Raw genomic sequence first — 16,266 nt, forward strand, 5'->3', positions numbered from 1 at the left:
TAGAATTTTCCTCATTTGGAACACAACTTAGCATAACTCGCACACGTCCTAAATATATATTTACATAAGTGCAGTGCAAAAAATCCCTAGTAAATTTAATTTATCTTCACATCAATTTATTAAAACTCGCACCTGGCCTAAATCATATCGTTGGTAGCGCATGATGTATGTTTATATACGACACAGTGGAACAGAAAAATGTATCAGAAAAATTTCAATAACCTTATATAAATAACATTTATTTATTAAATTTGATTCTGTAATGGTTTTAGATAATTTTTTTTCAATATATGTTTTGAAAATTTAATTTATTATGGATTATATATTACATTTGCTATATAATTGTTGCTATATTTTATTAATTTAATATTTATTTATCCTATAATATTTTTTGTATATTATTATATATCATGTAAATAGTCTACAGCACGATTATACCATGTTTTCAATAATTTATGTAGTTTTGCTAATAATAAGCAAAAAACGATAATATACCATACAAGGAGCTTTTACATAAATGACCACATTATGAATAAATCAACTCATATATCCTTAATTACGTAAAATGAAATTAAATTAATTTGGAACGTGTTCATATTGCCCTAAATTAAGGAAATCATAATTTTTGTTTGTTCAGAAATCGAATGCTTAAAATTACTTAATATGCTTAATATGTTACACCATTTGTAACTGCGAAATCTTAAAAGTTGATTAGTTTTGTTGAAACGAAGACGATATTAATATTTTTGCGAAATAAAAGTGTGTCTGAACATAATATAATATATACTTAATACATACTGCAGTGGATCTAGACAGAGAAACTTAACAATTCCCGTAATCTTACGTGTTGAACGACCGTGCGCAAGACCGAATGGCAATGCGTAAGTTGTTTTAGAACGGTGTACACTGGATAACTGGTGACTTCTGGTTTAAATGAGCATTTCCGAGGTCCAATACTCGTTAGGTAGAGCTTAGTACCAGTTGCGTGCGAATCTCTCCATTAAATTCGTTATTGATGTGTAAATATGAGTTATCATAATAATGATAGACTAAACAAGTGCTAGTGGGTTTGTGATCAAAAAGTTTTTAGGAACCTGAAAATCGTAATTTCAATTAAACGGAACGAAAAATTAGAAAACCATATTTATATATATTTAAAAAATTTTCTAAGATATTCTAAATTTTATTATTAAAAAAGTATTCAAATTTTGTTCAATATGTGCTTTATATACTAAGCAATAGAGTCTAATAATATACACCACTTAGGTCTTAAATGAATACTCTTCAAATTTGGGATATATTTAAGGCTTTTTTATAAAGACTTTTTATATATTAATGATTTTTTACTAGCATATTTTTTTAGAAAGTAATATTATTCATACAATTATATATTTATACAAACATATGGCTTTTATTTCTTAAATTTATAGGAACCGTTATTATGTATTCTCTTTCAGTTTTATTACTTCTTTAACGCAAGTTTTTTAGATATTATAATTTTTTAGCTTTTTCAAGAACATATCTAAATTGATATTATATTTATATATGTATTAATAATATATATACTGTACACAAAAAAAGTATTTATAAATATAGATCTTTGCAGAAGATATAATACATACCGTAAGTTATACAAAAAGTTTTTTATGAACAACAGTATCTACAGGATAATGAATGCTCTAATTTTAATAAATGAAAGTTATTATAATATAAATTATGATAATGTATATGTATATGAATTTGTTTAATATTTTTAAATCATAAAACTATATTTATTACGATTAAAATGCAATAATTTTATTTTAAACGAATTCAGCGAGATTATTTAAGAGACTTATTTCATTCTTGTATGGAAAGACTTAAATTGTGTATAAAATTAATTTAATGCGAATTTTTAGAATGAAACAATTTTAAGGATATCGTAGTTATAATGATAATAATGACCAGCTAAACTCATTAATAAATAAAAAACACCAAACGCCATAGCAAAATTTAAATATTAATTTTTATTCATACGCGAAAAGTGTAGGCAAGACAGTATCCACAAATTTAATGTTTTACATATAAATGCAACACTGTTCTTCGCCACAGCTGCGTGATACATTCCACAAATTAACTTCATCCCTCAGTTTTGCCGGTACGCGATTGTAGTAAAATTGAAAGTTAAACGGAAATTTAAAAAGTTGTTTTGAATTTATGTGAAAATTTAATGAACTCTTTGTTTTATAACAAAAAAAAAATAATATATTTTTGAAATAAGTAATTTAGTGCAAGTAACTAACTTTTAAGTAGTCAGCTTAATTGCAGCAAGTGCGTTTTTTTTCGATGACTTACCTCTAGTTCTTATCAGAATTTATTAAGGCCAATTAAAAAAGAATTAATTGAAAGCAGGTTTTTTTAGGTAAGCGGTTTCTTTACTTAAATGCAATAATATATAAATAACATGATTGTAATGTAAAAATTTTAATTTAAAATAACGAATATCAAAAACATATCTAAACGTTTGTGGTGAAATGTCTTGCGTTGCTTTTTACCAATTTCTTTATAAAATCGAACTTTTATGCCTCTATCTTGCTTTTGTGTCAAGAGATTTTTTTAAAAATTTCGAGAATGTGCCTATTTGGTCGCTTCTTGTTGTTCGAATACTGGGAATTTCTCCAAAATTTCGCTCCACTGCACTTTACCAGTGGACAAATCCTTAACGACATCTATAACTTCATCAATACTGATGCGTACCTGCTTCATCGTGTTACGATCTCTTAGAGTAACAGTATGTGGAGCCTTCAACGTGTCGAAATCAATTGTGATACCAAATGGTATCGCAATTTCATCAGTACGTGCGTACCGACGTCCTATTGAACCACTTGAATCATCAACTTTGTGTGAAAGCTCTGCTTTTGTTAAACTGGCTGAGAGTTGTCGTATAAAGGGATTGAATTCTGCATTATTCGATAGAGGCAAAATTGAGCATTTCAGTGGCGCAATCACAGAAGGCAGTGTAAAGTAACAACGCTGTTCATCACCCTCACGGCATTGGAAATTTTGTTCCAAGAGTGCATACATAATACGTCCAATACCAAAAGATGGTTCCACCACACTAGGTATGATTTCCTCAACGTGCACAGTTTTTGTGGTATGCTTCACGCTGATTGTGTCTGGCGTAAGTTTGAATTCATTCGCTGATGCTACGTTCAGCACATATTCGTTCTTTGTGGTCAAATCCTGTTCGACAGTTTTAATATCATCTAATGTTAACTTAGCTAAGGCGTCAGTAATTAGCTTGGCATCCTTTTTGAATGTTTTGCCTAGCGCTTGTTTGTTGGCTACAATTTCGGAAACTTCAATAGTTTTCGGTGCAGGCAAGCGTTTTTCTGCTACCAAACGTACACCTGTGGCGGCCATGTGCTGACTCAAGTCGTAAGCGGAACGATCAGCGCAACCAACGCACTCTACCCAACCATAACTTGTAAGAAATTCGGCATCCCAGCAGTCACAAGCGTAATGCGCCATTTCATTGTTCATATGCTGACGGAATCGCATGCACTCTTGCTTAATGCCAATCGCTACAGCAAATTGATGTATACGTGCCATGTAGTAACCGAGCGTTTCGTTAGCCACAAGTCCACTTTTCACGGCTTCGCCTATTGTTAACTGCTGCGCAGATTTGCCGTCCATTTGATTGCAGGCAGAGTAAAGCGTCATTAGCGTCGAGCTTACATTCTCAAATTTAGGATGATCCTTTTGTGTTGGATCACAGAAATGTTCGATTTCAGCCATGGTAAATTCACGTACACGTATTAAACCGGAACGTGGGGAAATTTCATTACGGAATGAATTACCTATTTGTGCCACAGCAAAAGGCAATTTGCCTTGGTTGAATTCCAGTAGTCGTTTGAAGTTCACAAAAATACCTTGCGCCGTTTCTGGTCTTAAGAAACCTTTAACTAAACCTGTAGGACCAATTTGTGTGGCAAACATTAAGTTAAACTCAATTGGTTCTGTCAAATCATTTCCAGTGAGCGGTGATTTCATGTTGTATTTTTGTAGCACTGCAGCCATTTCCTCCTTGTTCATGCCATCTAATTTTATGACGCTATCTTCACATTCAGCTTTCAGTTCCGCAGTCGCGTTCTTCTCTTTTGATAACTTCTCCAGTGCATTCTTAATTAAATGATCTAGACGAAAGCATTCTCCGGTTTTAGTATCCTTCACCATTAAATCTGCAAAACGATCAACATGTCCAGATGCTTTTAGAACAGGTTCAGGTGTGAGAATTGAGCAATCAACTTCAAGCATTTGCTCTTCTAAACTGAAAAATTGTCTCCATAAACTTAATATATTGGATTTTAAAGCACAACCCATAGGACCAAAATCATATTGACCAGTTATGCCACCGTAAATTGCAAAACTTTGATCATAAAAGAAGCGCCGCTTCAGTAAATCTTCCATTTTCGAACGATCAAAAGTAACTACATTTGGTGTTAGTTCCAATTCACGATCTTCCAAAGTTTTCTTACGTATTTTAAGTTCAGCAACGGCTTTTTTTACATCTAATTCAGGTGCACCTTTCGCTTTCAGTTCGCGTACCAGATTACCTTGTTCGAGCACCTTTTGACGCAATGGTGCCAATTGCACTTCTATTTCTGGATTACTCATTGGATTAAACGTTTGTAACCTCACTTTACGTTTAGTTTTCTTTGAACCCCAAACACTTTGCGGTGCAGGTGATGTATCTGACTTTTTAACAGCTGATTTTGTTAGTAACGGATTATGTGAACCACTAAATGATTTATAGGGAATGTGAGTGTAATGAAGTCCGTTCCAACTGGAAGCTTCTAGTAGCCAATTTTGTTTGAATTTTCTAGCCGTTAAAGTTGTAGCGCGTAATTTTAAAAGCGCTTTAATCACCTGAAATGACATAAATAATCTTTACTTAAACTTCAAATATTGTTAATTCATACATAAAAATAATGAAATAAGTGAATGTACCTTTTTTACAATTAACCAACAGAACCACGAGTAAAAGTCGACGTTGCAGTTTCGTCAGCGAATGCGGCTGATGAAATTTTCATAGCAGACATTATAAACAGTGTTGGTAAATAAACAAATAAATGTAAACAAAATTTATTTCCATTAGAATTTGGTATAAATTGTTTATTATTTCATTTATTATGCATAATATATAAAAGACATTCATTAGCGATACTAGAAACAATTTCATGATTATTATCTTATCATTATATATTAATATAAATATTTGTATGTAAATTTGCAAGTACATTTACATATTTCTGAATATCGTGTTATAACGCTTTAAATTTTCCTGTAAGTTTATTATAATAAAATGAAAAAAAAAAAAATAATAAACATTACGATGTTTTTATAATATATGAAATATATAAAGAGGTTTAGATAGTATGTTTCCATTGGCTTCGTTAGACCAGTTAATTTACTTGAAATTGTTTGAATTACTCGAATCTCAAGTAAGTTACTTGTCTAACGAAGCCAGTGAAAACGTGATATAAGATGTTTTACTTTTTCGGTTATTTTGTTCTTTTGTTTAAATAATGAAAAGAACAGTGACAAAATATATTTGGAACACATTTCAAAAAGCATTTAAATAATTGCTTACTGTATATTTCTTTTTGCATCGCTTTTTTATGTCACAATTTCTATTTCTATTTATTGCAGTAAGTGAAAAATAATAAGTTAATATCTCAAAAGACACTTTTTAAATTTAAAATTATATATTATCCATTTTATAATTTTTCACAAAAGAATTAATAATATTTTTAATAAGCCTTAATTCTGGTTAAGATGTGTCTTCAGACTTACTATTTAGGTCGTGTGCGAGTTAGGCTAAGTTGCGTTCTAAATGAGGGAATTTCTAAGTTGTGCCGATAATGTAGTGATGTGCCGTTACTTGTTGATAAATAGCTAAATGTGTGCAGTGCAAAAAAATCGCAAAAAATCTTCCATTTGGGGTTTAGCTTCAACTTAGCCTAACTTGCACACGTTAAACCACACTTTATTTGTGGTCATATAAAACAGCTGTTAATTTCAGTGTAATTTTTCTACTGTGGTAAAATATGTCGAGTGTTATACTATGTTCAGACACAACTTATTTTCGCAACATTTTCATATCGTTTTCGTTTCAGCGAAATTAAGTTGTTTTCTTCATACAAAATTTAAGGTTAGAACGAATTTAAGGAAAATGGCATTATTTTTAAGCAAAAGATAGGTTGAGATAACAAAAAAGTGACATTTATGTTTAAAAACAGCTGACTTTAATAAAACGGAGAAAATATGAAAGTAATGCAAGTTTTCAAATTTGAATAAAGAGAAAAAACTGTAACTGTTATTAATTTAAAATGGAGTGAAAAATAATAATCTACACACCTAAAATTCACTAAAACTAATAAAACTACCGAATGCCATCTTTTATAGTTATGACAATCAACTTTTAAAATTTCACAGGTACAAATAGTGTTTCGAGCATGTAATTTTTAATATTCGATTTGTAAACAAAAAAATATGATTTTCTTAAATTGGAGCAGTATGAACACTTTCTAAAATAAACTTAATTTCATTTTAACGAAATTAAGGAAATTTGGACAAGCATAGTATAATTTTGCTACTCTGGCAAAATTTCTAGAGGTTATAAATTAATATTGAATGTTATACATTATTCTCAAGTGTTATACAAATTTACCAATCAAAAAAGAATATGGCATTTAGGTCGTCTGCGAGTTAGGCTAAGTTGCGTTCTAAATGAGGGAAATTCTAAGTTGTGCCGATAATGTGGTGATGTGTCGATACGTGTTGATAAATGGCTAAATGTGTGCAGTGCAAACAATTCCAAAAAATCTCCCATTTGGTTTAGCATTAATTTAGCCTAACTCGCACACGTCCATAAAGTTAATCTCGTTTAAAAAATTTAGCTTAGATTTACCAATCGAAAACGCTGATACTTTTAAGGCCGTGTGCGAGTTCGAATAAATTGATGGTAAATTGAGGGAAATAGTAAATTACATTGGTATGACAGCGATGTTGGTATTTACCAGAATTTCGAATACAGTTAATTAGATAACTATTAGGTGAATTAGGTGTTTTATTGTGAAAATTTTTTAAGATTATTAATAACTAAATAAATAAATAAATTTGGTTACTTTTAATCAAAAATAATAAATAAATGCAATAAATAAATAAATATTTACAAGAAATTCCTAGAACATTTCAATTTAGTTTACCTCAATTTACTCGCACACGGCCTAAACGTATCATCAGGTTTTGCTTATTTTAGGTCGTGTGCGAGTTAGGCTAAGTTGCGTTCTAAATGAGGGAAATTCTAAGTTGTGTCGATAATGTATTGATGTGTCGATACGTGTTGATAAATGGCAAAATGTGTGCAGTGCAAAAAATCCCAAAAAATCTCCCATTTGGTTTAGCATCAACTTAGCCTAACTCGCACACGACCTTAGACCAATGTTGTGCTTCATTTCTCGTTTTTACATTTTACAACACTGCGCCGCGCTGTCATATGCAGCTGTTTTGGATTTTCCCTTTAATCTCTCATTCTTATTGCGGTTAGTAGCGTTGTTTATGTTCCACTTTTCATAGAGCTTCTTCGTGTGTTGCGTTTTAGTTGCGTTTTCTTGTTTAATTAAGTAAATTTTCTTAAAGATAAAAAGTATTATTTTTAAATATAAGTTATTGAATAGAAAAAAATATATTATAAACAGTGCTTTTCAAGAATAAATATAAAAATATTTGGTTGTGATTACGCGTAGTAAAAATAAATGCACATAAAAGTGTTTGCTTAAGAAAAAAACGAGAAGAGAAAAAAATCGTAAAGAACTTCGAACTTCTTGGCTTGCGGAGTCGCTGTCAATTTTTGTTGTTGTTTGCGTTGCAACGCAGTTTATTGCCCTATTAATTGACGAACTACGGGTAAATATTCATAATTTTCGTTATACAATATGTTTTTATTTAAAATTTTATTATTATTTTAGTGAACAAAAAGAAAATATATTAACAAGATTTAAAAAAAAAATTAGTTTTAATTGACGGAGTTCTGGCCTTTAAATGATGTCAGTGTTTTGAGTTCATTTGCATAAAAATTAAATTTTGTTATGCCTTCATCGATTACTGATGCTTCCGTGCTGCCTTCATTGCATCATTTGTCAACGTTCAGCTTTGAATACTAAGGAACTCAATACGATTTTAAAGAGGTGAGAATATTTATTATAAATTATTATTTTTAATTTGTAACTAATTAATTAAGTGAAGTGAATATTAATATTCTAAAAGTGGGTTATATAAAAAAGTAACTAATGGAAATTAGTTCTGTCATTGTACTTGAGCTTGTTTACTTTTGCACATGAATCATCCAACCACTCACTTAAGATGTTTTCATACTGGGTTGAGCAGTTTTGAATAATTTAACTAATTTAAAAAAAAAAAAATATATGCACATAAACGGAAATAGCAAGCTTCCCTTTACGGCTTTACGGTTTGCCTTGACTTGTTGTTTCCAAAGAAGTTTATCTGTCACGATGTTTGGGTTTTTTTTCTATCATTTTCTATTTTTATTAAAACTAGTAAATAAACTTAAAATATGCATTTTAGAAATAAAAACATTTCATATTGCATTGTTTTTGTATAAAAAATTCTCTTATAAAATGCCAATAATTAAATTGGTGATCAAATTTACATATAACATTTACTCTGCATAAATCTAAACGTTCATTTTTTATTAAATATTTAAATAATTATATAAATATGCATAAATGTGTCTCTCAAATAACATTATTAAATATATACAACCAACGGAAATTTTTAAAAAAATTTAATATTACATTTTTCTAACAAATTATTAAAATATTTGTCATTCATTAGAAATTAATTAGTCACAGTTTCATTTAGTCGAAAGAGGTTTGGAATCCTAAATCGAGGGATTATTAGCCCACAGCAATTACGAGATTTATAAATAATCTAGAATTGTTTTAGTAGGAGTTTTAGACGCACAATAGATCTTTCAGGTCGGGGTGCATTCATAGCCTATTATTTGATAATAATATAGACCAAGAAACCATGAAAGGAATTAAATATATATATGGGTTAAGATGCGAGTGAATGAAGATAGAGTGAGAGGAAGAAGGGTCGTTTGGGATATTGGCAATATGAGAGTATGGCTTTGTGCCATTTGAAATCAGCCTATATCGAAAGATTCCTGAAGCAAGTAGGTTACATTTCAAAGCTATATATTCATCCCGACGACCAAACGTCGGTTAACACTATCAAAAGAGTAGTACAACAGACTTATTGCTAGCCATAAACCGTAGTTTAACATTGTTTATTGTAATTAGAATGGAGTCATCATCCAAAGATATTGTTACATTTATTATCTGTATTGTATTGTATTGCATCTGTATTTATTTATCTGTATTTGAGTAAAATTGGTAAACCTTTTCTATGCGCAATACATTATATTTCATTTGCTGCGGTGTGCCATTTTTTATTCTAAAAATGTAGACTGACCACTATAATGTTTATCATTAGTCTTAATCGGTATCCGAGTTGTTAGGTTTTTGCTAATAGTTATTATTAGCTTTGTGTCTGAATTAGATGGGAAGACTTTTTTAGGCATAACACAATAGATTTCATAGATCGCCATTGTGTAATCTATTATTAATATTCTGACAAAGGGTTTATTTTAAGGTTTATCATTAAATTATTTTGTGTCTGAGTAGGATCAGTAGAATCTCTCTAAATGTGAAACAAAAGATTTTTTAGATCAAGGTTTATCATTGTTCCTTCTAATAATAATCATATTATCAGCAAGAGACTAATTGTGATCAATAGGCATTAGGAGAAAAATTCTTCTATGTTTCCTTATACGTTGACAATGAGTATTGCATTATATGAAGCGGCGAGCCTTATGAGTTATATCGTGACATTGACATATTTTAGAGTATAAAAATTTATTAGCCCTGCTATCGTGCGAATAGAAAGTTAGATTCGTTCGGTACTTGATAATGGAAAACATGGTGGGGTAGAGCACATTCGTATCTTTGGTGAAAGGATCAGTCGACCAAAGATATAAAAGCCCTCTTTATTATCATCTAGTGACAGCAAGCCACTTATCACGGATGGATAGATCTGTAGAACAGGTATCTTACATGGATTATAAAACGAATACATGGGTTAGAATGTTGTTGTGGGTGGGTCGGATTTAATTGAAATTAGCTTGGGTCAAAGTAAAGAAACTTAACCAACTTAATGAAATGGAAACACAGATCAATAGGGTTTATTTGAAGAAAAAAAGTTATTTATCTGACCTCTGCATCAGTTTGTTTAGTTCTTGGTTCAGTTCAATGACGTTACGGATGTTTCGGTTAAAAGCTGGTTGAATTAAAAATTGTTTCATAAACTTCAAAGTCTTCAAAGGCACTGATTTTTCCAACAAAATACTTTAATCAATTCATATGACATATGTTAAGTCTAAATATAGACCGGATTGCTATATTACTACATATTAATATTTTGTATTTAACTTATATCTGAAAGTATGTATATTTAAGAATTATTTATTGGTTAAGGTGCCAATTTTGTATATAATAAGTACAATGTTGTTCTAACTTTAAGTTACATTTAATCTAATAACAATTACCATAAAAAACTACAATAAAACTAAAAAAAACTTAACACCAAATCACGTTGTTTCACATGTGTTGCTTGTGTTCTTTTTAGGATTCCACTCAAACCTGCTTAAAAGTGGAACATAAGTTCTTACTCCTCCTCCACACTACACCACGCCAAATCAACAACCTCCAATTAAGTGAAAGATTGGGAGCAAAAATTAACAAATGGTAAGGAAAAATAGCACAAATGCACGTTAAACCGACAGGAGAGCACCTAAAACAGGATCAAATAAGCGTCAAGACGATGGCCAGCTATAATGATGACGACAATACCAGTCGTACGTCAGCTAACAACAACAACAACGTCAGCGGGAAAGCTAATAACAATGACGATGCGAATAATAGTAAAACCACGACAATGGATGATGCCGAAATTAGGCTTAAGAAACAAACACTGGAACAACGTAAGCGTGAACTGGAAAAGCTGCTAAGCGAAAAAAGTTGGCTTTTGCAGCAAATACAAAAGCAAGAAACTCAAATCCTGAACGGTAATTTCGAGTATTTAAATTTAAATGAAATTTTTGCAAATTTAGCACAGCAATACAAGCAAGAACAGTCAGCCAGCAGTGGCAGTGTAGGATCAGCAATATTGAGACGGAAGTCCAGCAAAGAGAACAACAATAATAACAGCACAAATAGACATTCTGAGCTTTCCAATCGCTCTTCGGAGTATGATAATTACCCAGGTATTGGTAGTGGTAGTATTAGTCTAAGTGGTGGTGGAGGAGGAGGAGTAGCAGGTGAAACAAGCAATGCAAATATTTTACAAGCAAAGCAACAACAAAATGCGAAAAATAATTCAAAAAATCGCACAACACCCATTCCTACCGCCAATTTGAATTATATACAATTGCAACGTCAACAAATGTTGCAGCATCATGCAGAGCAACAAATGTTACAACAACATTTACAGTTGCAGCAACAGCATAAATTGCTACAACATCCACATTTCCATCAACAACATCAACAGCAGCGCTTACTGCAACAACAGTATTTATCACATCTGCAAACCGATGCTATTTCCTTGTACTCAGTCAATTCAGCAAATGTTGCTACACTGCGCCATCAACATATTTCACCACAACAGCAACCAATTGTTGTGCAATGTGATAAATACTACTTATCACCAACACATCACAGCTACAATGATGGTGGTTTTATAAAATCAAGTCAAAATATTAAGCAATATATATCACCATTAGCATCACCTACACAACAACAACTGCATGTTGCTACAAATTACGATATACATCATTCACCGCAACAGCTGCAACATATTGCAGTGCCATTGCAACAATTACAACCAGTCGCATTGCAACATCAACGGCATTTAGATGCGATTTCACTAGCGCCGTCATATGTTTCCATGGATACTGACACCACAAGCAATATGCGTTGGCGTTCTCAAACAAATATACAAACACACGCAATGAATACACCAAATGATGCAAAATCACATTCCAGTGATATGCTCTCACAATTATCCCCACCAACGCCACACAGTCACAGCAATATGAATCCTAGTATAACGAATTTCTATGCACAACCACTACAGCCTAAAGCAAAGCCACTCGATGAAATTTCTATATCATCGTTTAATAGTGAAACACAAAAGAAATCTAAATCGAAACAATGGCTTGAATCATCATTAGATGGACCTGTCATACGCACACAGTCAAATGCGGAACCCACACAACACATAGAAAGTAATACTGCAACATTTGGGCGTCTGCTACCACAAAAACCACAGGCGTTGCCACGTGAACGCTCAAAACTGTCATCACAATCAATGTCCAGCGGCAGACACTATTCAATGTCAACGACGAAAAATCCGCATAGCACAAAATTATTGCTGGATAATGAAGGTCATTATACCAAATTAAGTCAGTCAACTTCCTATTTGAATTCCGTGGAAACATCGTCCATATCGCCTGCATATCACGTGGATGCAATACAAATTGATATACCAAATTTTAGAAATCTACCACCGAAACCGTCTGCACACAGCAACAATAGTGTGCAGCAACCAACACCCCCACCACGCCCACCGCCTGCAGAAAAATCACTGGCAGCTTCGCCAGCTATTGCTGCTGTTGTTAGTGCAAATGCGGCAGCACCGTTGTCTCCAGATATACGTAGAGACTCCCCCACTACGGTCATAGTAGTGCAACAGGCTACTTATCAACCATATAAAGAGGTTACAAAGCCATTTGAAATGTCTGACTTTTACAAATATTCCACCAAATTTCGGCAGAAAGAGGCAGCTAGCAATAATACTGAACAGTCAAATTAGTTGTGGATTGGATTTTAGTGTACTTGGAAGATGTACATGGGTATGTGGGGATTACCAAAAAGCTTATTTAGTTTTTTTAACAACAAAAATGATATTCTCTTTTGAAATTAAATTATAATATTTTTATATTTAGTAATACAAACGTTAGGGGTACTCATCTAAGCATATAAATTTATCAAATGTATAAACAGATTTAGTGAAATATTTGTGTAAATTTATCAATCCGCTGTATAATAGCACTTTTTATATCAACAATAATTATGACAGCACAAAATGCAATACGCAGCAGTGCAATTTTTTAACCAATGTCGTTGCAATTTTAAATATTTATGTAAACTTTATTCGTCAGTTATGTCGTTGTCAATAAATTATAAAAGAAAACACTTAAATTGAGTGAAAAGTCCAAACTTAAAAGTATTTACAAAGATATTTTTGTATATGACTTGTTTGTGTTGGAATGCAATTCTCTATTGACAACAAGTAAATTTATACGATATAAATTTATTCGGTAACATTTTCTCGTAAATTTATAAAGTCTGTGTAAAGGCCATGTTATGCAGAGTGTCTCGTACACGGCAAAATTCGCTTATTCGGGCTATGCCGAAAATGCATGTTATGCAGAGTGTTTTGATTGTTAATTTATTATTATATTATCTAATAATAATTGTTAACAGTACTTACAAAATTATACGCCTTTACTTAAAATCGGAAAGTGTAATAATTAAAATATTAGCAGTTTATAAAATAGGCTGTGTTGCTTATTGCCATTTTAAAACGAACTGAAATTTATTATTAAATAACGCTGTTTTACCTTAGTGCCGAGGCACAAATACGCCGACTCTCATACCAGAATTTGAACGGCCATATTGTTTTTTCTCACACTCTCAAATTTAAAATTTGCATTGAAAACAACAACAATTTCACTTATGCCGTGCCCGAGACACTGCATAACATGGCCCTAAACGATTTTTTATACAAAATTTGACACTTCATTTACCAAGTGGATAAATTTATACGTTTATAAGTTTTGTAAGGCATTTATCTGTTTAGATGAGTACCGCTATTATTTTGTATTTACTTCAATTTTAAAATACCAATAGTTTGGAAAAAAAACGACAGCAATGTTTTATACCATATGAGAATTATAAATATGTGGATTCACCGTTCTTCTCTTCAATTGACTTTTTAACAAAAAAACTTTATTTTAAATTATATCTATTTCTAAATTATTTATTTTGAAAACAAAAATTTTTCGTTTGAAACTACTTCTTAAATTACTTTTTATTTTTTGATTTATTAAAACTATTAGATAAATTCTTTCTTCAGTATATGACTAAGAAAAACAATTAAAGCAACTATAATTTTTATTTTCTTCTTTCTTTTTTTTGGTAAATTTCATAAAAATATTAAAACCAGTGCTTTCCGTTGTTAAACAAAAGACTAACCGCCTTAAATTATGTTTATAAGTGAAAATATATTTTTGTAAATAAATAAATATATATATAGTAAAAATATATATATTAAAAAAATTAAATTTAAACATAAAGTTTAAAAATTCATCGATTTTAATTGAATTTAATTGAAGCATATCAAAAATAATTAAGAAAACAAATTTATTTAAAACTGAAAAGTTAATTATTAAATAAAGACAATACATTTATATATACATATTATTTTTAACATATAAAATATACAAGACTAATATTATATTTTTTAATATTTTATTAATTAAAAACTAGACTTGAAATTAATGCTCAAATTTTTGACAAAATCTTTTTTAAAAAATTATTAAAACAATTATAAATACAAATACTCGTATTAAATTGTTATTTTGACAATATCCTATTTAATTGATATATTATCAATAAATAAACAAAATTGTTATTTTATATATAAAATTGTTATTTGTATTTACATATGTAAATATTAAAGTTAAATTTAAATTTATTTAGGAAGAATAAAAATGAACTTCACACAAAAAAAAAACATTTGTAATATAGTAAAAAGCAAACATTTGAAATGTAAAGTTTTTATAATCGAAAAGAATTATAAATATTTATAATTATATACAAATTTTATACTTTTTCTGATATAAATTTATATATTATTTAAATATACAATTTTATACTATTTAATAAACTAATTATTAATAATTAAAATTCTTTGTTTTTTAAATTTAAAATATCCGTTTAGTATTAGCAGAATAATATCTTATGAATTATAAGATATATATTATATTTATTATAACATATATATTATATATATTATAACATATATATTATATATATTATAACATATATATTATTTATATTATAACATATATATTATATATATTATAACATATGTATTATATATATTATAACATATAAATTATATATATTATTATTATATATTATTCACTTCTTCTTATCCCTTCTTATCTCTTCTTTTTGTTTCTGCTTCCTATCTCTTCTTCTTGTTTCTTCTTCTTATATCTTCTTCTATCTCTTTTTAATACCTGCAAAATCCCAATAGTCACTGGGAGTCAGATCTGAGAAGTGTGTTTGGTAGCGTAATTAAATCAATTTAACCAATCGTTTTCATCGAGTGATTTGTTTTTAGGCCGTTGTTGCAAATGAGGCATCCACTTGGATCTTACTAAAATTGTTGTATACAATTTTGATATCTTTAAGGTATCTTACTTTAGGGTCTTTTAAAACGTTCTTTGATGGACTCATGCGCTTTTTACTATCTCGATAAAAAGTTCGGATAAAGTTAACACAAAGAAAACGATAAACAAAGCAAAGCTTGGTAATGTCGTTACGATAAAATATGTCGAATAATAACCTTATATTAAACCTATAATAATGGCCTCTAAAGATGTTTCACGGTGGCAGACAACTAAGCAAATAAGTACTTAGTTGTGTGCCACCATGAGGATTAACTCAAAGGACATCTTCAAATTTTAAAAGCCATTAGAAATAATCCTGCCTTCCATATTTTAAATATCCTATGTAAAGGTAACTTTTCCTTCTGTGACTTCAAAACAGTTTTTTCTATAAGAAACTAATGCTCAGTTTATTAATGGATCAAATTTGATCTATACACAAGCAAGCGATGGACTCAGATTTACCATAGATGTTCTAATGAAAATTTCTCCAATAGTTTTTCAGGCAGAGTTGCATGCCATTAAAATCTGTGCTATAAAATGCTTAAAAAGGCGATACAATAACGCCAGCATTATTATATATTAGAACAGCCAATTTGCTTTGTAATCTCTTCAAATCCAAA

At 30.3% G+C, this 16,266-nt stretch overlaps 2 protein-coding genes across 4 annotated transcripts; one reads left to right on the forward strand and one right to left on the reverse strand.

The window, feature by feature from the left end:
• Positions 1-2,529: 2,529 nt before the first annotated feature.
• Positions 2,530-5,080, reverse strand: LOC119668448 (glycine--tRNA ligase). Of its 2 annotated transcripts, none has more exons than XM_038077946.1 (2): positions 4,990-5,065; positions 2,530-4,927 (listed from the first exon to the last, which is right to left on the reverse strand). In XM_038077946.1, the coding sequence occupies exon 2, from the start codon at positions 4,918-4,920 to the stop codon at positions 2,617-2,619; it is 2,304 nt and encodes a 767-aa protein (XP_037933874.1). In that variant the 5' UTR covers positions 4,921-4,927; positions 4,990-5,065; the 3' UTR covers positions 2,530-2,616. The 2 variants fall into 2 exon arrangements, 1 of the variants encoding a protein (XP_037933874.1); XR_005251497.1 differs by having other exon boundaries at positions 4,863-4,908; positions 4,990-5,080.
• A 2,536-nt stretch (positions 5,081-7,616) lies between these two features.
• On the forward strand, positions 7,617-14,445 carry LOC119670081 (bromodomain-containing protein DDB_G0280777). Of its 2 annotated transcripts, XM_038080196.1 has the most exons (4): positions 7,617-7,950; positions 8,013-8,231; positions 10,753-13,036; positions 14,413-14,445. In XM_038080196.1, exon 3 carries the CDS (start codon positions 10,891-10,893, stop codon positions 12,994-12,996), a length of 2,106 nt encoding a protein of 701 aa, XP_037936124.1. In that variant the 5' UTR covers positions 7,617-7,950; positions 8,013-8,231; positions 10,753-10,890; the 3' UTR covers positions 12,997-13,036; positions 14,413-14,445. The 2 variants fall into 2 exon arrangements, with proteins under 2 accessions (XP_037936124.1, XP_037936123.1); XM_038080195.1 differs by lacking the exon at positions 14,413-14,445 and having other exon boundaries at positions 10,753-13,639.
• The last annotated feature ends 1,821 nt before the right edge of the window (positions 14,446-16,266 follow it).

This window comes from Teleopsis dalmanni, chromosome 1 (genome assembly GCF_002237135.1).
Source record: "Teleopsis dalmanni isolate 2A chromosome 1, ASM223713v2, whole genome shotgun sequence".
NCBI lineage: Eukaryota > Metazoa > Arthropoda > Insecta > Diptera > Diopsidae > Teleopsis > Teleopsis dalmanni.